Source organism: Aquarana catesbeiana, linkage group LG04 (genome assembly GCF_042186555.1).
Source record: "Aquarana catesbeiana isolate 2022-GZ linkage group LG04, ASM4218655v1, whole genome shotgun sequence".
Taxonomy (NCBI): domain Eukaryota; kingdom Metazoa; phylum Chordata; class Amphibia; order Anura; family Ranidae; genus Aquarana; species Aquarana catesbeiana.
The window spans coordinates 625,221,284-625,244,615 of NC_133327.1; the positions used below are offsets into that span (position 1 = coordinate 625,221,284).

The 23,332-nt window shown below is 44.5% G+C and overlaps 1 protein-coding gene across 1 annotated transcript in view; it reads left to right on the forward strand.

The window, feature by feature from the left end:
• Nucleotides 1-23,332, forward strand: part of LOC141140831 (calpain-8-like) — an 85,833-nt gene that overhangs the window by 4,326 nt on the left and 58,175 nt on the right. The window contains exons 2-8 of the mRNA XM_073628338.1: nt 1,166-1,235; nt 4,888-5,006; nt 7,134-7,267; nt 9,993-10,158; nt 12,327-12,410; nt 12,505-12,590; nt 16,809-16,883. Of these exons, the coding sequence (XP_073484439.1) occupies nt 1,166-1,235; nt 4,888-5,006; nt 7,134-7,267; nt 9,993-10,158; nt 12,327-12,410; nt 12,505-12,590; nt 16,809-16,883 (734 nt within the window). The remainder of the gene's footprint in view (nt 1-1,165; nt 1,236-4,887; nt 5,007-7,133; nt 7,268-9,992; nt 10,159-12,326; nt 12,411-12,504; nt 12,591-16,808; nt 16,884-23,332) is intronic.

Below are 23,332 nucleotides of genomic sequence, written 5' to 3' on the forward strand. Positions count from 1 at the left end.
GAAGAATTGGTTTAGATTTTTTTCACCTTCAGTCCATATCATGAATATATCATCAATATAGCGATAATATCTGTATGGCTTTTGTTGTATGCTGTTCAGGAATTTGTCCTCCAGGTCAGCCATAAATAAGTTTGCATATTGGGGTGCCATTTTGCTTCCCATAGCAGTACCCATACACTGGAGATAGATGTCATTATTGAAAGTGAAGTAGTTGCGTGTAAGAATGAATTCAATGAGCCGTGTCACATCCTCAGCCGTGTATTTGTGGTTTGGTGAGGATGATAAGAATCTGTGACATGCCGCCAACCCATCCTTGTGAGGGATGTTACTGTACAGAGATTCTACATCCATAGTGACTAGAAGTGTATTTGGTGGTAATTGTTGTATATTGTTAAGCTTGTTCAGAAAATCAGTGGTGTCTTGCAGGAAACTCGCAGTGTTCATGACTAAAGGTTTTAACATCTTTTCTACAAGGCCTGAGATATGTTCGGTAAGTGTATTCATACCTGTTATAATGGGTCTGCCTGGATTTCCTGGCTTGTGAATCTTGGGCAGCATGTAGGAGTCTCCAATTTCTGGATTATCCGGAATCGCATTGATGAGTTCTGAATGTAGGTGGGTTGGTATTGTCGCAATGAGACCTTTTAATTGCTTAGTAAAATCCTGGGTCGGATCATAATTCAGTTTTTTGTAGTAAGTAGTATTTGCCAGCTGCCTCTGGCCCTCTTGTATATATTTGTCTGTATCCATCACAACGACTGCTCCCCCTTTATCTGCTGGTTTGATGGTTATGGCCTGATTATTGCGCAGATCATGTACAGCTCTTCGCTCCAGTGGTGAAAGGTTGTATAATATTTTTTTTTGCTGGGTGGATATCAGGGATGTAACTCGCAGCCTGAAGCTGTCAATATAGGTATCCAGTTTGGGGTTGTGTCCTTGTGGAGGTGTGAAGTTGCTGTTCTGAAAAATTGTATGTTAGTGCAAATAAAAAAAGTATCACGGACAGTACTCAATTTTCATGGTCCTCTCAAGAAAGGTCTCCTTTAAACCAACAGCACCCTTCCAGAACTGAACAGAACAGTTCAGTGTTGGGCAAAGTCATACTTTTTTTGCATCATGCTTCAGTAGCACACTGTAACATCTACATTTTTATATTCTCTCTTAGGAAATAAAGGAGAAGCCTCAATTTATTAACGAGGGTGCAAAACGAGCTGATGTACGACAAGGATCTTTAGGTGATTAGCAATAGTTTGAGCAAATGGTGTTCAGTATTCCTTAGAGTGATTATAGATGGGAAGATCTGTCAGCAAGTAGAGACCAGTCCATCCACACTACACTTACTATAGAGACCCCCTACAACCTTTTTTCCAGTACCCTAATTAGTAGATGTGGTGCATGTGTGATGAAAGGTCTGATCCTTTAACTCCATCAAAGGAAATTGTTAGGACAGAGATGTACCACAGTTTCCTTCTCTTGGTGGCTCTGTGGATGTCCTCATGATCAAAGGGGGTGCTCAGATCTGTCTCTGGCAGGCATTTGGTTATGTAATTTCTATTGAAGGCAAGTGATAAGTTCAGCTTGGAATATGTAGTTAAAGTGTATCTAAATCCAAGAACTTAAATTTAATATATTGTATCTTACCAGTCCTTAGATGTGACGGCTGCATTAGCTTACTTTACTCAGTCTTTTATTTTCACTTGGTGAGCCTGAAAATAACACACTTCCTGTCCTAATGTGGCTTTGCTCATTTCTCCACTGTACCAATGGAGGGAGGCACAATTGTCACATGGGTGGGATTAGTCATTTGCAAGATAAATTTTTTTTTTTATTTCCGTAGAGCTCAAAAGGTCACTGCATTTCTGGCAGGATCAATAGATGGTTTCTCTACTTGCTGAAAATGTTCCTAGTTAAAGAGGAACTGCAGTCTGCTCACTTAATTTGTAATAAAAACATCTTTGCTATTCTAAAGTTTCCCTCCAACCACTTTGCATATTATTTTATATATGCTGTGATTCTGTACTTGCCAAATATGCTGCAGAAATCTCGTTCCACGAAGCCTGGTTGCAGCCATTTTAACTGTGGGCAGCTGAAGCTGCAGTGCTGCCTGTTCACTTCCTGGATTTACACAGACACACAGAGGCACACCTCCAGCTCTGCAGCCCCGCAGCTTTCATTGGCCCTCTTATGACTCATGGGGCAAACTCTCACAAGAGAGAGAGAGAGCTGTGCATGATGTCATAAGCCTAGGCTAATGACCAGACAAGAAACAGGAAGTGGGCTGTAAAAGGTATTTACTGGCAGAAAAAAAAAGTTTTACTATCCAAAATTAAAACAACAAGGGGAGAAGATTTAATAGATGGAAAGTTTAAAAAAATGACTGAAGGTCTGCTTTAAGTATAGAAAGAAGTGCTGCGCTAAAATAACAAAGTGTCTTCCTTATTCTCTAAAAAATGTTATACTTATCTATGATAGCTGAATACCTTTTATGGAGGGATACAGTCAGTTTGGTGCCTAGCAATTTTAGCCAATATATATTTCTCCAAATAATAGCAAGGATTGTATAATTGTTTATTCTGAAAATGTTCTTAGCCTGAAAAAAACGAATGTAGTCACCACATGTAAGCACTGGTAAGCTGTATAATATTACAATTTTGTTCTTGGATTCAGATATATGCGTAATGGAAAACAGACTTTGTATCCAATATATTTTACTTGTTAAAGGATAATTTCACATTTATAGAAAAAATAATAAATGCGCATATTTTTGCAGAAGAAAAAAATATGCATTTGGCCCCCATTCACATTGACTGCGCCTTTAAAATCGTGCAACTTCATCTGAAATCGCACACCTTCAAACCTGCGTGTCAGTGCGACTTCAGATGCAACTTGGAAGACATCTGTGCGGCTTCATGCACAGATGTCTATCCAAGTTGCACCCAAAATCGCCAAAAGTAGTGCAGGAACTACTTTTTAAAATCGGTGTGGCACCGCAAAGTTGGTGTCTCAATAAATTTGAACAGAGCAATTGTCGGCAAAAGGCTGCGACTTGTCATGCGATTTGACCTTTCAAATTGCATGACAAGTTGCTCCAATGTCAAAGGGGTCTTATTATTTTTTCCTGTACGAGCCTGAAAAGCATTGCCCCCACAATCAGGTGCAATGTGGACTCCTTCAGACATCTCCTCTGGTTTTCAGCCTGTACCTCTGTATGGGCTTTCTATTTGAAAGCCAAAGGATAAGTCAGTGGACTACAAAAGAGCTCATCAGTGTCCCTGAAGCCCATTGAAACTGCAAGTTCATCTGCAACAGTGGAAAACAGTACTTATAGTTTATTTATTCACATGAATCTGTGAATGAATGATGTCGCTGTGTGGGCTCTGCCATGCTGTATTTAAAAAGTGACAGTGGGTGCAGGGAGAAGATCCCCTGATGTCACAGGGAAGGAGTATCAAGGCGGAAAGGGGGAAGGAGCTGGAACATGTTACATGTTCCACCCTAAAAATGCAAACAGGGGGGGAATTTCCTTTAAATGGGACTTTAAGGGGCACTACTCCTCTATAGATCAAGACCGTAAATATAAATAATATTATTTTATTTGAAAAGGTTAAAAGTAGGATATACAATACAGAGAGTGTACAGGGTGCAAATACAAAGATATGCAACAATACAGTTGGAGACAACCACTGCTCTGTTGAATGAATAAAGCAACAGAGATGACCCAACGTGTTTCAAGTTAGCGATATTTGTTCTCTTCTTCAGGGGTAGGTGGTTAGACACACGACGTGGCGATATTGGTCGCTTTGGGCCATACATGGGGTATTCCCATTGGGGCCGAGTTGGAGTGCCCTCTGTGAGTGACCATCCTGGGCCTTGGGTTGCTTTTCCTGGGTGTACCCATTTCTCTGGACCCGAACTGATTGGCTTAATGCAGCAGCATTTTTTCCAAATGTTTTAACGTGGATGCAAGATCGTTGATTTTTTATGCAAATTTCATGAGGTATTTACGTCCTGTGTCTAACCACCTACCCCTGAAGAAAAGAACAAATATCGCTAACTCGAAGTGCGTTGGATCATCTCTGTTGCTTTATTCATTCAACAGAGCAGTGCTTGTCTCCAACTGTATTGTATCTTTGCATATCTTTGTATTTGCATCCTGTATTGTATATCCTACTTTTAACCTTTTTCAAATAAAATAATATTTTTTATATTTACGGTCTTGATCTGTAGAGAAGTAGTGCCCCTTAAAGTCCCATTTAGAGGAAAATTTACCCTGTTTGCAATTCATATAGTTTAGGGATGTGGGCAATAAGTCCTTCTTTTTGGACAATAAGTGCTATTTATGCGTGCAAACTAATGCATACGTGTAAATCTGGCCATACACTAGTGGATTTTAACATTTGAAACCACTGTAATGCCCCGTACACACGGTCAGATTTTCCGCCGGAAAATGTGTGATAGGACCGTGTTGTCGGAAATTCCGACCGTGTGTACACAAATCCGATGCACAAAGTGCCACGCATGCTCCGAATAAATAAAGAGATGAAAGCTATTGGCTACTGCCCCGTTTAGAGTCCCGACATACGTGTTTTACGTCACCGCATTCAGAACGATCGGATTTTCCGACAGTTTTATGTGACCGTGTGTATGCAAGACAAGTTTGAGCCAACATCCGTCGGAAAAAATCCTAGGATTTTGTTGTCGGAATGTCCGATCAATGTGTACGGGGCATTAGAAATGTATTTGTTTGAAAAAATTTCCATCCTGCTGCTTCAAATGTTCGATCATATTGTGCCCACTAACAATTAGAAAATCGAGTGAACGTTCTTCCCCTGACAATGCCTTTGTCTTTCAACCGGTACTGTTATATTGTTTTATTGTTTTTCATAGGCAATTGCTGGTTTCTTTGCTCCATTGCATCTCTTACCCTAAATGAAGAGTGCTTGAACCACGTGGTTCCAGTAGATCAAAGCTTTGACAACAACTATGCAGGGATCTTCCATTTCAAGGTAAGTCCCATTTTTATCTGCTTTGAAGTCCAATATTGACTTATATTAGCCAATATATAAAAAAATATCCAGGCGAGACGATGGGAGAATTGAAGGAAGATAAAGCAAACAATTATTTCCAGTTATGCTGCTACACCTAAAAAAAGGACAGTAACGTTTTTTCCTGTAAGTGGTTTCTAACAATCTGGGCGTGGCTTCTTATTGGAGAAACTTCAGATCTGCAAGGGGCTTATTTACATATTGAAGCAGTCCTCACCTGTAGCAGTTTATGGGTGACTCTTTATTAGATATTCTCCATGAGGGGAAGTAGAGAGGTGGTAAGATGTGGAAGATGCCACTTCCTTGGAATAGGCAAATGTCTCTCATCTGATCTTTTCATGGACACATCTGCCCGTCCATGGTTAGAGTGAATAGTAGTACCAACAAGTGGATTGCAGTTTGTTAACAGCTTAAAACGGAGTTCCACCCAATTTTGAAAGGTGGTCTTAAACGAAAGACCACCTCTCCACCCTTTGTTTTTGGATATTTAAAAAAAAATTTTTACTTTCTAACTTACCTTTTTTACGTTGCGTCCTCTTCTGCGGCGAGCCCCCCATTGTCTTCTGGGACATGTGTGTGTCCCAGAAGACAAGCTGGGCATTCACAAAGCGCCGCGCGACCAGCGCATGCGCAGTCAGAAACCGGCAGTGAAGCCGCAAGGCCCCACTGCTGGTTTCCCTTAGATGGAATGGCGACGCCTGTACCTGATCCGAAGGACGGATCGGCTTCAGGGGGATAACATTGCGATCTCCCTGAACAGGTAAGTGTCCTTATTAAAAGTCAGCAGCTACAGTGTTTTCAGCTGCTGACTTTAAAAAATTTTTTTTTTTGGCTGGAACACCACTTTAAGACCTCACAGACATGGGCAGAAAAAAATGCTGCTTTTAAATGGGTCTGGCATTATTTTTTTTTTTTTTTTACACCTCTGAACGCAGCTCTAGTTTATCTTATGTGCATATGCACATTGTGTTGTTTACAGACGTATTTTGAAGCAGTGATCAGGGGCATAAAAAAAATGCCCCAAACCTGGGCACACAGGCTGCATATGATGGGCACAGAGGCTGCATATGATGGGCACAGAGGCTGCATATGATGGGCACACAGGCTACATATGATGGCATAGAGGCTGCATCTGATGGGCACACAGGCTACATATGATGAGCACACAGGCTACCTATGATGGGCACACAGGCTGCATATAATGGGCACACAGGCTGCATATAATGGGCACACAGGCTACATATGAAGGGACACACCTCCATCCGTCTGTTTTAGCTGGCAGGACTGGATTGGATGCCGGCGGGTGTCAGAGCACACATGTCATGTCATAGAAAACAATAGCGGGTCCGATCAGGTCTGCCTGAAAAACTGTGTGAAACCAGCCTTAAGTTATTTAATCTAAGCAGTCAGTAGTTTAATTTACTTTAATTTTGCAGATGTGCTCACTTGGATTTGCAGCATTTTTAAAGTCTTATAACATAAAGGAGAATTCCTTAATAAAAGAGTAGCATGTTAAAAGACTTGGACGTGAGAGCATTATTTATTTACAAGGGAGGATATCAGTTTAGCTCCAAAATGGGTGGGTTCATTTACTTTGATTTTGCAAACTGGTTAGCATTGCAGTGGAGCTCAAAGAGGAAGTTGGGTGCTCATTGGATTTCTTTTTTTTTCTGTGCTTGTAGCATTTTTTAAGACACATAGATGTATATTTAGCCCTTTGACAGGTCCAAATCGCACGACAAGTCGCACCCCATTGCCAGCAATGGAACCGTTCATATTGCCGCTACTCGTGTTGCAGCGATTATGAAAAAGGTTCCTGCACTACTTTTTTTCCGATTTCATTGCGACTTTCATTGACTTCTGTTAAATGAAGTTGCTTGCTGCAATGAATTTGGCAGTGCAAATTGCACTAATCTTCAGCTTCGAAATCGCACTGAAGTAGTGTGATTTCAAAGCCGCACCAGTGTAAACCAGGGCTAAAAGGTCACCTCGCCTCGCTCACCTCACTAAACCCAGCATTTGTTTCATAATTCAGCTACAACCATGACTCACTGATCTCTGTACTAACCTGTAACCTGTCTCCCCCAGTTCTGGCAGTACGGGCAGTGGGTGGATGTTGTGGTGGACGATCGCCTGCCAACAAAGAATGGGAAACTGCTCTTTGTAAAGTCAACAGTGGCCTGTGAGTTCTGGAGCGCCCTCCTGGAGAAAGCCTACGCCAAGTAAGTACAATGTGATGCCCCACAATCAGGAGACTTACCAAAGAAAAATAAATTCTCCCCTGAGCTGTAACTTCTACCTTGGCCAAAAATGTGATTGATTAAGGCCCCATGTACACTGGGCATTTGCCCAGCAATTCTAAACGCTCTTCTCCTGGCAGGAGAAAAGCAGCTTCAAAACGCACCTAAGCCACTTGGGTATTTATTAATTTCATTGCCCAGAATATTAATTTATTCTGCCCATTGAAATGAATGAACGTTCAAGCTAATGCACCTAGCGGCCAGGCGCCTTTAGATGCATTTGCATGCGTTTGGTGATTTTTCTGTCAAAATGCTCTTTTCCTGAACGCACAAGTGATCAAAAGCTCAAAAGCACCATGACCCCATTTATTCCTATGAATTGTATATACTCATTCCATTTATACAGAAGAGTTCAGAACCAGCCAGGAAATATGGAGGAGCACAGGAGTGCGATGATGCTCATAGTTTATGGCCAACAGATGACTTAGAAAGCTTCAGGAATTTGCCAGTTATTTGCTGTATCACCATAGGCATAGCATCAGAGGTTGCAGGGGTCACAATTGAGACCCCGCCCATGCTCCAGGGGGCACGTGTGGTTGCCCTGTCACTGTGACGGGGAAAGTGGAATCCAGGTCAGAGTGTGATGTCAGCAGCCAAGAGATCCCCCACAAAGTATTTGAATCAGAAGCTCTGAGCTTATGGCATCATCTTCAAGTCCTGAGTCGTGCAGAGAGCCGGAGAGTAGCGGAGGGAGGACTGGGTGAGGCCAGCCCTGGACGAGAAAATGTCAGTGCTAACAACCAGGTGGGGACCTACACTGACCTGTCACAGGGCTGAGCAAGGGAGGAGGGAGGAGAGCACTGTCCAGGAGCCGGGACCACTGTGGTGAGGTAAGACACTGGTCGGACGCGGAACCGTGTAGAGAACACACACACACTGCCCCACCACCACCACCTGCTGACACTATCACACAAATACAAAAAAAAATCCCCTAACACCTCCTGAGGGCCCACCCACCCCACCCCCGAACCACCCGAAGGATTGCTGGGTCCAGAGGCAGGTGGGGGAGGAATCAGTAATTCCCATGGGGGGGCATGTGTCATTACTAGGAGGAGGGAACCTATCATTACCTAGAGGTGGGGGACATCAGTCATTACTTGGAGGGGGGAGGACATGTGTGTTACCAGGTGGGGGAACCTCTGTTATTACCTTGGTGTAGTGGGCCTGAGGTATTTGATTTGTTACAGCTGGGGGGGGGGGGTATGTGTCATTACCTGGTGGGGAGGGGGATCTTGTGTCATTACCTGGTGGGGGAGGGGGGTCATCTGTCATCACCTAGTGGGGGGAGGGGGATCATCTCCCATTACTTGGAGGGGAGAAGGGGGGTCATCTGTCATTGCCTTGTTGGAGAAATAGGGTAATCTGTCATTACCTGGTGGGGGAGGGGTTTATCTATCATTATCTAGTGAGGGAGGTGGGTCATCTGTCATTACCTGGTGGGAGGGGTCATCTGTCATTACCTGGTGGGGGGGTCATCTGTAATTACCTGGTGGGGGAAGAGGGTCATCTGTCATTACCTGGTGCAGGGAGGGGTGTCATCTGTCATTAACTGGTGGGGGGGGGGGGATCATCTGTCATTACCTGGTGGGGGGAGGGGCATCTGGTGGGAGGAGGGGGGTCATCTGTTATTACCTGGTGGGGGGCCATCTGTCATTACCTAGTTGGGGGGGTCATCTCTCATTAACTGGTAGGGGGAGGGAGGTCATCTGTCTTTTCCTGGTGGGGGGGCATGTGTCATTACCAGGAGCAGGAGTCATCTGTCTTTATAGGAGGATAGAGTCATCTGTGATTATCTAAAGTGGGGGGCTCCTAAAGGAAGGGGTCATCTGTCATTACCAAGAGGAGGCAAAGGGGAATACGTCAATGCCAGGAAGGGGGTGTCACCTTATCCCAATATCGTGCTGAACTGCTGGGTGAAAGCGGTGGGCTTGTATGTGAATCTGGAAGACAGAAGGCCCTCTGAGTCTCCTCTTTTACATACAAGCTCACCACTTTCAGCCGTCAGCTCAGAGCGTGGCCTGCCTGTCCCCACCTTGTGTGCACGTGCAGCCGGTAGCAGGAGAGAGAGAAGAGACAGACAGCCACTATATAGCTACCAAATCTTGGCATGCGGTGGGAGTATCTTTGGGCACGGTGGAAGGTAGTGGGGGCTTCAGGTCAACCTTAGCACCAGGGCTCACAAGCTTCAAGCTACGCCTCTGTGTATCACCCTTCTGGCTTTGCAGTGAATAAGGGCATGCATCAATCACAAGTCTTTCTGAAAATAATTCTACATTTTATGGCAGAGAAGATGGTTTATGTCAGGGATATGCAATTAGCAGACCTCCAGCTGTTGCAGAACTACAAGTCCCATTAGGCATAGTAAGACTCTGACAGCCATAAGCATGACACCCAGAGGTAGAGGCATGATGGGACTTGTAGTTTTGCAACAGCAGCAGGTCCGCTAATTACATATCCCCGGTTTATGTATTTAAACTGTTTATAAGCAGTATGGCAAGAGTTACACTTTCAAAAAAATTTAAATAAATACATGATTGCTATACTAATTTTCACTGGGGAAATTGTACAAAAGTCCGTTGTTTGCTGTTTTATTATTTCAGTAATGGGATAATTATAGACACCATTTACCTCTTGTATTATCACACAGGCTGAATGGGTCCTATGAGGCTCTAAAAGGCGGCTTATCTTTGGAAGCTCTAGAAGACTTCACTGGAGGTGTTGGTGAATTATATTACTTTGAAAAAGCACCGAACAATTTGTTCCAGATCATTCGTAAAGCCCTGAAAACAAAATCCCTGGTCACCTGCAGCACTGTGAGTCCCATCTCTTCTTCTTCTCTATAAATAATTCAATATTGGATAAAAAAAAATCCTAGCAGGGACAAGTCTATAAAATGTAGCAATGGCCTTGCAGGTTACCATGGGCAATATCCTGGATGAGCCCCCAAATCTAGCACACCCCCGTAGGAACTGCTAATGAACTTGAAACCCCCATTCCTGCACAGCCAGGCACACAGAATTTTCACAAGCACACAGAGTCAGAGAACAGTCCATGACTTTGTTTTTTTTATGAGAGGGTTAATAACTTGGATAGGGATAGGAGGTTATGGGATGCCCATTTAACTTCAGCAAAACATCAAGGACATCTTCCTATATATATATATATATATATATATATATATATATATATATATATATATATATATATATACAGTCTCCTTCACTCCCCTCAAGCACATTCACTTGCTTGCTCCAGCTGAATCACTCTGATTTATCTGGCAGTCTCTCAGTCTGATTAGCAATGGCCCATTACATGCAAGAACCCATAGTCACTTTTTGTGTAGCACAGTTGTAGTGAAACAGCTTGTAACTTCTCCCATGTGGCCACTGATCTCAGCACCACCTCTTCAGGCACTGCCAATGCACCTGGCTGCAGCTGTCCCTTTCACCAGCCCTCCTGGCTGTCTCACTCTTCTTCCTAAGGCAGGACACCCCCCCAACTGCCCCTGCTGGCATGGCCCATGTCTATTCATGGAGTGGTCTCAGCCCCCTGCCAGCCTACCTCTGAGGATTGGCTAAGGCTCCATAAATATTCAAGGCAGCTCCTCCTAACCTCCAATCTCTAATTCTAGAAGATTTTCCAACCTTCTAGACCAGGGGGAGGAACCGGAGAGCTGCCAGGATGAGTCACCCAGCACTGCGTAAATTGACGGCGCTATATAAGTACCTGAATTAATATAAAATAAAATAAATAAAATGTTTTATCTACATTATCTTCTAGCACACACTAGAGGGTGCTACAAAAGTATAGTAAACTGTACAGATGTTGGCAAAAAAAAATTAAACAGTGCTGAGCACTGAGCATCATGTAAGTCCTCTGTGCTCAGTTTTTATTTGTAAAGAGATTACACAAATTACATAAATCAAATATCAGTATATTAGGCAGCCCATACATTGATTATTTTTCTTTCGTTCAACCAGCTGGCTGAGGGAACAAAAATGAATTGAATCCCCCATCCACATTCGAGGTGGATGGGGGAATCCTTCCCACTGTGGTATTGTACTCTGACAGCGGGAAGACTTCTTAACCATCAGAATACAATAATCAGTGTTGCTCGCTATAGCCGGCAGCACTGATCATTCAGGAAAACCTGAAAGGCTGGTTGTACACAAGTTGATCAATAGATTGCCTTGTGTACAACTAGCCTGCCCATACATGGATTGAATCTTACCCAGTCCCTGCTCAACCGGCCAAATTTTGATCCATGTATGATCAACTTTAATTTCTAAATGTTAGAGCTGAAGTTTAATACACTTATATTTTGCCTTGCCTTTGTGGTTCCTTTTTTCTCCTCTTATCAACATGGGAATGAATTTTTAAAATAAAACCTTTCCATTTTCATTATATTGTTTTAGACCCAGTGATGTAATCGCTGAGTTTCTGTGCTTCTCTATGCACTGCAGTCAGATCATGGTTGGTGGGAGAGGCGGTGGGGGCGCTGTACATATTTTCCTGAAAACATCAAAGCACCTCCTCTCAGGAGCAATCAGACCCAGTGCAAGTAGTGAGCAGGCTCTAGGGAGGAGTTATGCAAATATCCAAAAGCCTTGATAAGTGGATGTTAGTCTGGAGGGGTGGGCAGGCTGTACTTGCATGCCCTAGGCAACACCCACATTGCTTTAAAGAACCAAAATCCAGTAAATAAAAGAGGCAGAACAGGGACAGTAAGGCTGTGGAGGAAAGTTGACTGAAGATGATGCTGGATGTCCTTTATCTAGGTAATTACTTACTGCAGCTTCTAATGCACAATGTGAGAAGCTCAGAGTGTGCAGTGAAATTAGAGTAAGCGAATACAATAAAGGAAAGTAGCTTGTACAAACTGTACAAGACTGAGTTTAAGACTGGAGTTTGGCTAATAAAACTATAAAACCTGCATGTTCACCTCAAAACTAATAATGATCCTGCTTTTCCATTGCAATAGAAATCGGACTTTGGATCGGGTGAAATAGTTGCGAGCACCAATGTTGTAAAGAATCACGCATATTCTCTGATCGGTGCTGAAGAGGTAAATAATTAGCAGCTGCCATTTCCACTGATTTGTGAGATGTGATTGAGAGCTATATCATCCCACTTTATTTACTGTGGATTGTGTGTTTTAGATCAGCTATCGTGGAGACACAGTGCAGGTTGTCCGAATGAGGAATCCATGGGGTTATAAAGAGTGGAATGGCGTCTGGAGTGATAAGTATGTTCTATCAAGTTGATGTGGTCAGTGTACCCAGATGATGTGGTCAGTCCAATCAGTTAAACCGTCAGACTTTAGTTGATATTGTCCTGTGGAGGGTCAACTGGGGACTTGGGGAAATAAAGGCAGTTCTTCATGGTGGCATTTTGATGGATCAGGCCAGACTGAATAACTGCATTTAAAAAGAGAATAAAACATACTGTATTTATCGGCGTATAACACGCACTTTTTTCCCCTTAAAATCAGGGGAAAATCGTGGGTGCGTGTTATACGCCGATCCCCGCTAATTGTGATCTATCGGCGGCGATCGCCACCGACATTCACATAGCGTGTCGTTTTAAATATGGTGGCGCGGAGTTCGGAGGGACTCAGCGGCGCTGAACGAGCGCCGCCGAAATCACAGTGACTGCTCCGAGCCGAGATACACATAGTCGAGTGTATTCGGCTCTTTCCGGCGCTGCTCACAGTCACGGCCAGTCCCGCCATTGGACCTGTGTTACGTCCATCATAGGGCGGGACTGGGCGGGACTGTGAGCGGCGCCGGAAAGAGCCGAATACACTCGACTAATGTGTATCTCGGCTCCGAGCAGTCACTGTGATTTCGGCGTTCAGCGCCGCCGAGTCCCTCCGAACTCCGCGGCGCCATATTTAAAACTACTTCACATGCTACGTGAATGTCGGCGGCGGCAAGCATGGACACTGGGGGCAAGGCTGCACTGACCACTGGGGCAAAGCTGCACTGACAAGGCTGCACTGACAAGGCTGCACTGGGGCAAAGGTGCACTGACAAGGCTGCACTGGGGCAAAGCTGCACTGACAAGACTGCACTGGGGCAAAGCTGCACTGACAAGGCTGCAATGGACACTGGGTCAAGGCTGCACTGACACTGAAAAGGCTGCAATGACACTAACAAGGCTGCAGATGAACACTGATGAGGCTGCATTGATGGGCATTGTAATGTAAGTTTTTTTTCCTTAAACTTCCCTCCTAAAAGTTTTTTTCCTTAAAAGTCTCTCCTAAACTTGGGGTGCGTGTTATACGCCGGCGCGTGTTATACGCTGATAAATACGGTATTTAAAAAATACCCACAAGCCCCAACTAGATTCACTGCTCCTCAGTTTGAATTTATTTGTTTCTCTTTTTTTAAGCTGCTTTATATAAGACATTTCAGGTGTAGCACATCCCCTAGAAAGCCACTAGTGAATTCAGTCCTGTTTCTACCTTAGAACACACACAGCCAGGCACTCAGCATTTTCCTCTTTGTTTCACAGTCTAGAGGTTCTTTTTAGGTTTTTTTTTTTTATGGGAACAATGAACTTGGATAGCAATAGGAAATATGAGATACCCCGTAACTGATGAACTGGATATCTTGGGGACTTCATCATTTCTGGCTGCACTTTATAGAACCACTGGCTGCACTGCCCAAACAAATGAATGTCCCACAGGATCTCTTATTCCAGAGTTAAATAAAGCTGCACACAGTCACTTTTCCTCCAGCACTGAGGGTCAACTACTCACATATCCACCAGGATATTTCTAGTGGGAAAGATGTAGACTCGCACCACCATAGGACAGCTGTTCTCTTCCCCACCAAATTCCTCCTGGCTCTCTCCTGTGAGCTTCTCTTCTCTAGAAGACTGGGGTTATCAACAGAGCAGCAGTCTGTAAAACACTGAGCCAATCAAACCCTGCTCCGCTAATTACAGGGAAGCCAAACTAAATGCTCCTAGCAGCCTACTCTATACTAGGAGAGTACTACACCAGGGTTGCCTGCATAGGCGTGCGCACAGGGTGTGCCAGGTGTGCCTGGGCACACCCTAATCACCCTGTGTGGTGCAGATTCTCCCTGTTTAAACCCCTGATATGAATAAAAATAAAATAATAATACTAATAAAACCTACTGACACCATCCACTGCCTTACTGACACCAATCTCTGCCTTACTGGCACCCGCCACTGCTCTACTGACACCCTCAGTATGTATACACATGCACACATATATGTATTTGCGCTTTGAGGTGCACACCCTAATGCAATAGGCTGTGCACACCTATGGTTGCCTGTCAAGTACAAGTCTAATTTGAAAACAACCAACTGGATAGAAAGTGAGGGAGATCTCCCCCCAATGGAACACAAAGTCCAATAAAATCTTGATGCAAACAGGCAGTGTAGATAAGGGATTGAAGTGCCAAGTCAAGATACTTATTTATTCCAATGTAAAATCATGTAGAAGATTGTTTGAGAAATCCAACACATTTTGAGGATTGTAAGGGTTTAAGAGGATGGATCAAAAGAATTTGGTAAATAGCCTGGCTTATGCCGTGTACACACGGACGGACTTTCCAACCAGACTGGTCCGACGGACCGAATCTGGCGGACAATCCGACCATGTGTGGTCTGCATCGGACTTCCGACGGACCGTTTTGGTCGGAAATCTGATGGACTTTAGATTTGAAGCCTGCTTCAGATCTTTACGTCGTAACTCCGTCGGACTCAGTTCCTAACGGAAAGCCAGTTCGTCTGTATGCTGGTCCGACGTACTGCATCTCGTGCTCTCTGCAATAGGAAAAACAAATTTTCGTATTGCGGCGAGTGCGAAGGTGAGGCGACGATGTCCCTTAGGTCTGGTATGGGTTTTAATGGGAACCCCCTTCGCCGAAAAAACGGGGGCATGCGGCCTGGTACGGTTCGGGGGGGGGGGGCGCTCGCTCGTCCCCACCCCCTTTCCTGACATGCCGGGCTGCGTGCTCAGATAGGGGTCTGGTATGGATTTTGGGGGGATCCCACGCCGTTTTTTCGGCGTAGGGGGTTCCCCTTAAAATCCATACCAGACCTAAGGGCCTGGTATGCCCCGTGACGGGGCTCGCAAGGTGTCAATCTCGCCGATAAAAGCGGTGAGATTGACTTCCTTTTCTAGTCCCGCCGTACCCGAGTCACCTTCAAAATGAACGGACTTGTTCGTGTGTGGGCAAGTCCGTTCATTTGGAAAGTCTGCCGTAACTCCATCGGGAAATAGGTCCGCCGGAAAGTCCGGTTGTGTGTCGGAAAGGGCGTCCTTAGTCCGGTCGTGTGTAGGCAAGTCCGTTCGTAGAAAAAAGTCCGGCGGGAGTCTGTCAAAAGTCTGTCGGAAAGTCCGTCGGACCAGTCCGGTCGAAAAGTCCGACCATGTGTACGTTGCATTAGAGTTGAATTGGGTTTGAAATTCGGCATGTCCTTGTGGCAGCACGAACAGCCACCTGGAACCTGGTTGGATGTGCCTTTGATTCATTTTCTTGGCCCTTTCTTTCTTTCTCTGACCTGACTGAAGAAATATCCACTCAATTCCTGTTCTGACTGAGGACATTTGAATATATAGAAAGTGGGAAAATCTTTCCCTTATGGGGCGTACACACGGTCGGACTTTTCAGCTACAAAAGTCCGACAGCCTGTCCGACAGACTTTCGACGGACTTGCGGCGGACTTTCTAACGAACAGACTTGCCTACACACGATCACATAAAAGTCCGTCGAATTCTTACGTGATGACGTACACCAGACTAAAATAAGGAAGTTGATAGCCAGTAGCCAATAGCTGCCCTAGCGTGGGTTTTTGTCCGTCAGACTAGCATACAGACGAGCGGATTTTTCAACCGGACTCGAGTCCGTCGGAAAGATTTGAAGCATGCTTCAAATCTAAAGTCCGTCGGATTTGAGGCTAAAAAAGTCCGTTGAAAGTCCGGAGAAGCCCACACACGATCGGATTACCAGCCAGCTTTAGTCCGTCAGCGTCCGTTGGACTTTTGTAGACGAAAAGTCCGACCGTGTGTACGCGGCATTACTTTCTGTTCTGCCTGACACTCAGATTAATTAATCTTCCAAAATGGGAACACAGGCCACAAAGATATCTGGTTCTTTCCCTTCCCTACTCTATCCAAATCATGCAAAACCAATTTTGCTGGAGTTGGGCTTTAAAATGACCCTGTCACCACAGTGTCACTTGTAAAAAAAGCCAAGTATGTATAAGAAAAGGCAATTTGCTTACTTTTCTGGTGTCCTGTATGTTGAAAGGCTGCAGCTTCACAGTTAGTGAAGCTAGGCAAGTATTTCAGTAATAGTGTTTTTTATCTTTCAATGGATTCTTTTTTTACTGGAGATTTGCTTTAAGTAAAATTGATTAGTACTGTATCCTGTGTTTAATCAAATTTAACAGATGAGATTTTCCTTATTTGTACCTCCTACAGTGCTCTGGAATGGAATGAAGTTGACCCAGAAGTTAAAGCTCAGCTGCATCTGCAGTGTGATGATGGAGAGACCTGGTGAGTTCTGGGGAAAATGTATAATGCATCGCCAATAAGTTCTCCTACTGCGCCATGATCACATTTCATATACAAACTTTAAAATGTGCATTAAATACTTGTACACACACACACACACACCAATGCATGCTCTGTACAAGCCTAAAATAGATATACGGTAAATCCAATAAAAAAAAATTCTCATATAAGTTTGCCTACTTTTACCCCTTCCTGCCCAGGACAATTTTCAGCTTTCAGCGCTGTCGGACTTTGAATGACAATTGCGTGGTCATGCAACCCTGTACCCAAATGAAATTTCTATCATTTTTTTCACACAAATAGAGCTTTCTTTTGGTGGTATTTATTCACCACTGAGTTTTTTTATTTTTTTGCTAAATAGACAAATAAAGCCCGAAATAAAAAAATTAAAAAATACTTTTTTATAGTTTCAACATTTTGCAGGTAATTTTTCTCTGTCACTGATGTGTGCTGATGGGCACTGATGAGGCGGCACCAATGGACATTGATGGGCACTGATAGTCTGCACTGATGCGCACTGATGAGGCTGCACTGCTAAGCGGCACTGATGGGACTGATATGTGGCACTGATGGGCACTGATAGGCGGCACTAATGAGCACTGATAGGTGGCACTGATGGGCACTAATAGGCGTCACTGATGGGAAATGGTAGGCGGCACTGATGGGCACTGGTAGGCAGCACTGATAGGTGACACTGATGAGGAGGCACTGATGGGCACTGATTGGCCTCACTGATGGGCACTGAGTGGCAACAGTGGTGGGCATAGATTGGCAGCAGTGGTAGGCACTGTTGGGAATGGTAGGCACTGTCCCTTTTACAGAAGCCAGTCATCAGCTCCCTTTTCCTCTCCTCCTCATGCTGACAATGTCAGGCGGAGGGAAGAGAGCCGATGACCGGCTTCTGTTTACATCCATGATCAGCTGTGGTTGGACACAGCTGATCATGTGGCCGCAATCTGTGATCAGCTGGAGTGCTGTCAAGTGCCATCATTCAGCACAGCAGGGGGAGGGCTCAGTTCCATTCATACCATTAACCAATAGTAAAAGACCAATCAGTACCGGGGAGGCTGCGTGATGTATCTGTGAGATGCTAGTAAACATCCACTGCATGGGCAGATAGATCACACAGCCCTACCAGCAATGACTGACACAGAATACAGGAAGGGCATGAATAAATGCCATTGTAAGTAAACATTTCCCTGTGCCTACAATGAGTGTCTTAGAGAGGGGGCAGTGCCTAGGGCTTTGCGGTAGCTTTCACTTTGGCTAGCCTACAAATTGGGCTTCAGCCTGGGGTGTAGCCATAGCACAAAAGAAATGAAAATGTACTTTTAATGCACAACAGGGCTATGGATCACAATAGGACCAAGTGTTATATGCACATGATTCCCTAGGGCAGTGGTTCTCAACTCCTGTCCTCAGGACCCACTAACAGGCCAGGTTTGCAAGATAACTGAAATACATCACAGGTGATATAATTTGCTGCTCAGTGATTGCAGTATTCTAGCCTGCATCTCCCCAAGGTAATACTTAAAATCTGGCCTGTTGGTGGGTCCTGAGGACTGGAGTTGAGAACCACTGCCCTAGGGGATTCAAGAAAGATTTTTAAGCTGTGGCAATACTTCTTTAATATGTTAATGTAATTTTAAACTTTTTAAATCAGTCTTCTCAAATTTTCACGGCTTTTTGTCACCCTGTCACATGCATCTCTGCTTGCCTAAGCAATATGGCAACACATATTGCTTATGCGTGATCCGCTGTTGCCAATATCAGGAAGCCAGTCCAGAGCAATGATATACAATCAATGTATACACAAAGTAGCTGAAAGAGGCTGGAGACATAACTTGCCCTGTTGGATCCCGCTCAAGTATTTTGGGAAGATTAATGCAGATAAGAGATTTGATCTGGCGAAAAAGAAAACTCCCAGGATTATATTAGAATTTTTGCAATATTCCAAAGAGTAAGGTGGACTGTCTGCTCCTAACCCATGGGTATATTTCCTTGCCGCTCAGCTTCAGCATATTGAAGGATGGGGCGGCTTGGATCTTACTTCAGGGTAAAAACCATTACACACGTTAGACACTCCTGCTGTTCTTAAAGTGCAATCTGCACATCCTACATTAAATTTGATGCATAAGATGTGGCAGTTAAAACTCTTTTGGAAATAATTGGATTTACCAGATATACTCCACTTTGGTTCAATGATACAGGAGTCACTGGTTTTCTTGGAGCACAAGAGTCACTTAGAAGTTTTCTGCATGAACATTTATTTACTATATTTTTTGTATGAACATTTTTTTGGGATCAACATTTTTGCCATTTTTGGATTCACATTTTTTCTTCATTATATAAATTTGTTGACATTTTTGATATTTTCGTACACAATCTATGTTATGGACTTTTTGCCCTTCTGGAGCATCACCTTTACCACATAGGGATTATTATTATTACTATTATACAGGGTTTATATAGCGCCAACAGTTTACGTAGCGCTTTACAACTTGAGCGTAGACAGTACAAATACAATACACTTTGATACAGTAGGAATCAGAGGGCCCTGCTCCTTAGAGCTTACAATCAAAGAGGGAAGGTCAAAAGATACAAGAGGTAATAACTGTGGGTGATGTGCTGATTGAGAAGATAAATGTACAGTTGTTAGGTGGGGGCCAGATAGGCTTCTCTGAAGAGATGAGTTTTCAGGGATCGTCTGAAAGTGGATAAAGTAGGAGAAAATCGGACGGATTGGGGTAGAGCATTCCAGAGGATGGGGGAGGCTCTGGGGAAGTCCTGAAGGCGAGCATGGGATGAGGTGACCAGGGAGTTTGAGAGCAGGAGGTCTTGGGAGGAGCGAAGAGAACGATTAGGTTGGTATTTTGTGACTAGGTTAGAGATGTAGCTGGGGGCCAGGTTGTGTATGGCTTTGTAAGTTTTAGTTAGTATCTTGAATTTAATTCGGTGACTGAGTGGCAGCCAATGGAGGGATTGGCAGAGGGGTGTAGCAGACGCTGAGCGGTTTGTGTGGTGGATGAGCCTGGCAGCAGCGTTCATGATGGACTGAAGTGGGGATAGCCTATTTAGAGGGATTGCTTATATATTTAATTTATGTCTTGTATGCTTGATATGGAGCATTTACATAAGGTTTAGTTTCACATCTATGCCACTTTACTGCTAGCGGGACATTTCTGTGTGTGAGACCCCCCTTTTTTTCAGGTGGGGTACCCATTATTATATGATTTAGTATACTATATACGTATACCACTGTTGTAGGAGATGTTTTGATATTGGTATACACACACACACTGGTATACGGGTTCAACACTTTTTGTTTATTATTTTTTCTACCTAGACTCACCTGGGTTAGGTGGGTGTTTGGTACATGCACATTTGGGATTAGTACACATACACTGTGTTTATGTAGAGACCTCTGTCCCCATCAACTTAGGGAGCGCCACTCTCCCCTCACCCTTTTACATATATACCTGTTAACATCCCCTTCCAGATTGGGGGGTGCTAATTAGGGGAAGGCTGCATACCTATCTATCTATCCTAAGCGCGGAGGTAGTCCCATTCCTTGTTTTGCATACACACAGTCACACAAATGTTGTCAGAATTTCCAAACGTCAAGAACGCGGTGACGTACAACACGTACGACGAGCCGAGAAAAATTAAGTTTAATAGCCAGTGCGGCTCTTCTGCTTAAATCCGAGCACGTGTGGACTTTTGTGCGTCGGAATTGTGTACACACGTTCAGAATTTCCGACAACAAGTTTTGTTGTCAGAAAATTTGAGAACTTGCTCTCAAACATTTGTTGGCGTAAATTCTGACAACAAATGTTCTATGGAGCATACACATGGTCGGACTTTCCGACAACGAGCTCACATCCAATATTTGTTGTCGGAAAATCCTATCGTGTGTACAGGGCATAAGTTTACAAATCCTTAACCACTTCAATACAGGGCACTTAGACACCTTCCTGCCCAGACCAATTTTCAGCTTTCAGTGCTGTCGCAGTTTGAATGACAATTGCGCGGTCATGCTAAACTGTACCCAAACTAAATTTTTATCATTTTGTTCCCACAAATAGAGCTTTCTTTTGGTGGTATTTGATCACCTCTGCGGTTTTTATTTTTTGCTAAACAAATAAAAAAAATAAAAGTTTTGCTTTTGTTTCTGTTAAAAAAATTTGTAAATAAGTAAGTTTTCTCTTTCACTGATGGGCACTGATAAGGCGGCACTGACAGACACTGATACGGCGGCACAGATGAGGTGGCACCAATGAGCGGGCACTGACGGGCACTAACGATGGGCACTGATATGCAACACTGATGGGCACTGGTAGGCGGCACTGATGGGTGGCACTAATATGCAGCACTGATGGGCATTGCTAGGCGGCACTGATGGGCACTCATGGGTGGCACTGGGTAGCACTGGTTGGCACTGATGGGCACTGATAGGTGACATTGATGGGCACTGAAAGGCAGCACTGCTGGGCACTGATAGGGTGGCACTGATAGGTGGCACTGCTGGGCACTGATAGGCAGCACTGCTGGGCACTGATACGTGGCACTGATACGCGGCACTGATATGAGGCATCCCTGGTGGCACTGGCAGTGGTAGGCATTGGAGTGGGCACTGATTGGCAGCTGCCTGGGCACATATTGGTATTTCCCTGGGGGTCTAGGGGCATACCTGGTGGTCCAGTGTGGATGGCTTCCCTGGTGGTCCTGGGCGGGATCCGAGGGGGGGCTGTGCTGATAAACAATCAGCACAGACCCCCCCTGTCAGGAGAGCAGCCGATCGGCTCTCCTCTACTCGCGTCTGTCAGACGCGAGTGAGGAAAAGCCAATCACCAGCTCTTCCTATTTACATCGTGATCAGCCGTGATTGGACACGGCTGATCACGTGGTAAAGAGTCTCCGTCAGAGACTCTTTACCTAAATCGGTGTTGCGGGGTGTCAGACTGACACCCCGCAACAACGATCGCCACGATGCGCGTCCCCGGGGGAGCGCAGCGGCTCGATATTCCTGATCACATCATATGATGTCCGGTCAGGAATATCAAACCTCTTTGCCGCCGTCATTTTGTAATAGGGCGGACGGCAAGTGGTTAAAAGAGCACAATTTACCATTTTAGAAAATGTGCAGCAGGTGCATGATTCCATACCTTTTCCACCTAGCCCCACACTGCAGGGATTGTAGCTCCTTGTAATACCCATTATCCCAAATTGGGCTGTGACCAGTAAAGCCAGTGACATCCTGCAATTGCCTAACCTTATTCCACACCTTTTGCATCAGGACATACGTGGGGAAGAGTTTATTGTATTTAGCATAAGCCAGTGCCTCCAGTCCCATGGCCATATCATTTACCCTTGTTACATAGCGCAAAAGGGCCTTAACTGAGTCCACATTCCCTCCCTCATTCCCGGGGCTACAGGGGCATAGCTCGGGCAATATGCTGCAGCTGAGCTGCAAGGTAGTAAAGCTATGGGTTAGGTAGGGCCAGACCACCCATATCTTTAGGTTTCTGCAATTTCTCCAGCTTAACCCTTGGTGGTCTAGTATGCCATAGAAAGGGCCTGAATATGGAATTGATGATGCAAAATAATTTAAGCGGAATAACCATTGGTGTATTATGTACAATGTACTGTATTATTAAGGTTTACTCTACCTACCAGGGACATCTTAAGTCTAGACCACACTTTTACTTTGGCCCAGTTGGCACCTTCAGTTCATTTCGTTCCGAATTGAAATTCGGATGAATTTCCGTTTTTCATAAAATTCGGATATATTTGAATTTCCGAATTAAAATAGTACCGAATTTAACCGCATGCCAACCAGCCGCCACAGTTGTACTGCAGCAACATGGCTTGGCTGCGCGAATCGCCGCCATGGTACGTCAGTAACAAAGACGGCCACTAGGGGGCGCGTCGCCGGAGGTGCACGCGCGCCCCCTTCTCGCCCACCAAACCTAGTGCCCGGCTTCCGCAATCGCTCGAGGCAAACGCAGAACCGGGATCTGTGTGTATAAACACACCATTTACAGTTCTCTGAAGGGAGAACAGACAGATCGTCTGTTCATATAGAGTATGAACAGACGATCTGTCATCTCCCCTTGACAGTCCCCTGCACACGTACTAGGATACACTTAACCCATTTACTGCCCCCTAGTGATTAACCCCTTCACTGCCAGTGACTTTTTACGGTAATCAATGCAATTTTATAGCATTGATTGCTGTAAAAATGCCAATGATCCCAAAAATGTGTCAAAATTGTCCAACGTGTCCGCCATGTCGCAGTCCCGATAAAAATCGCAGATCGCCGCCATTACTAGTAAAAAAAAAAGTTAATCATAAAAAAGCCATAAAACTATCCCCTATTTTGTAGACGCTATAACTTTTGCGCAAACCAATCAATATACGCTTAATGCAAT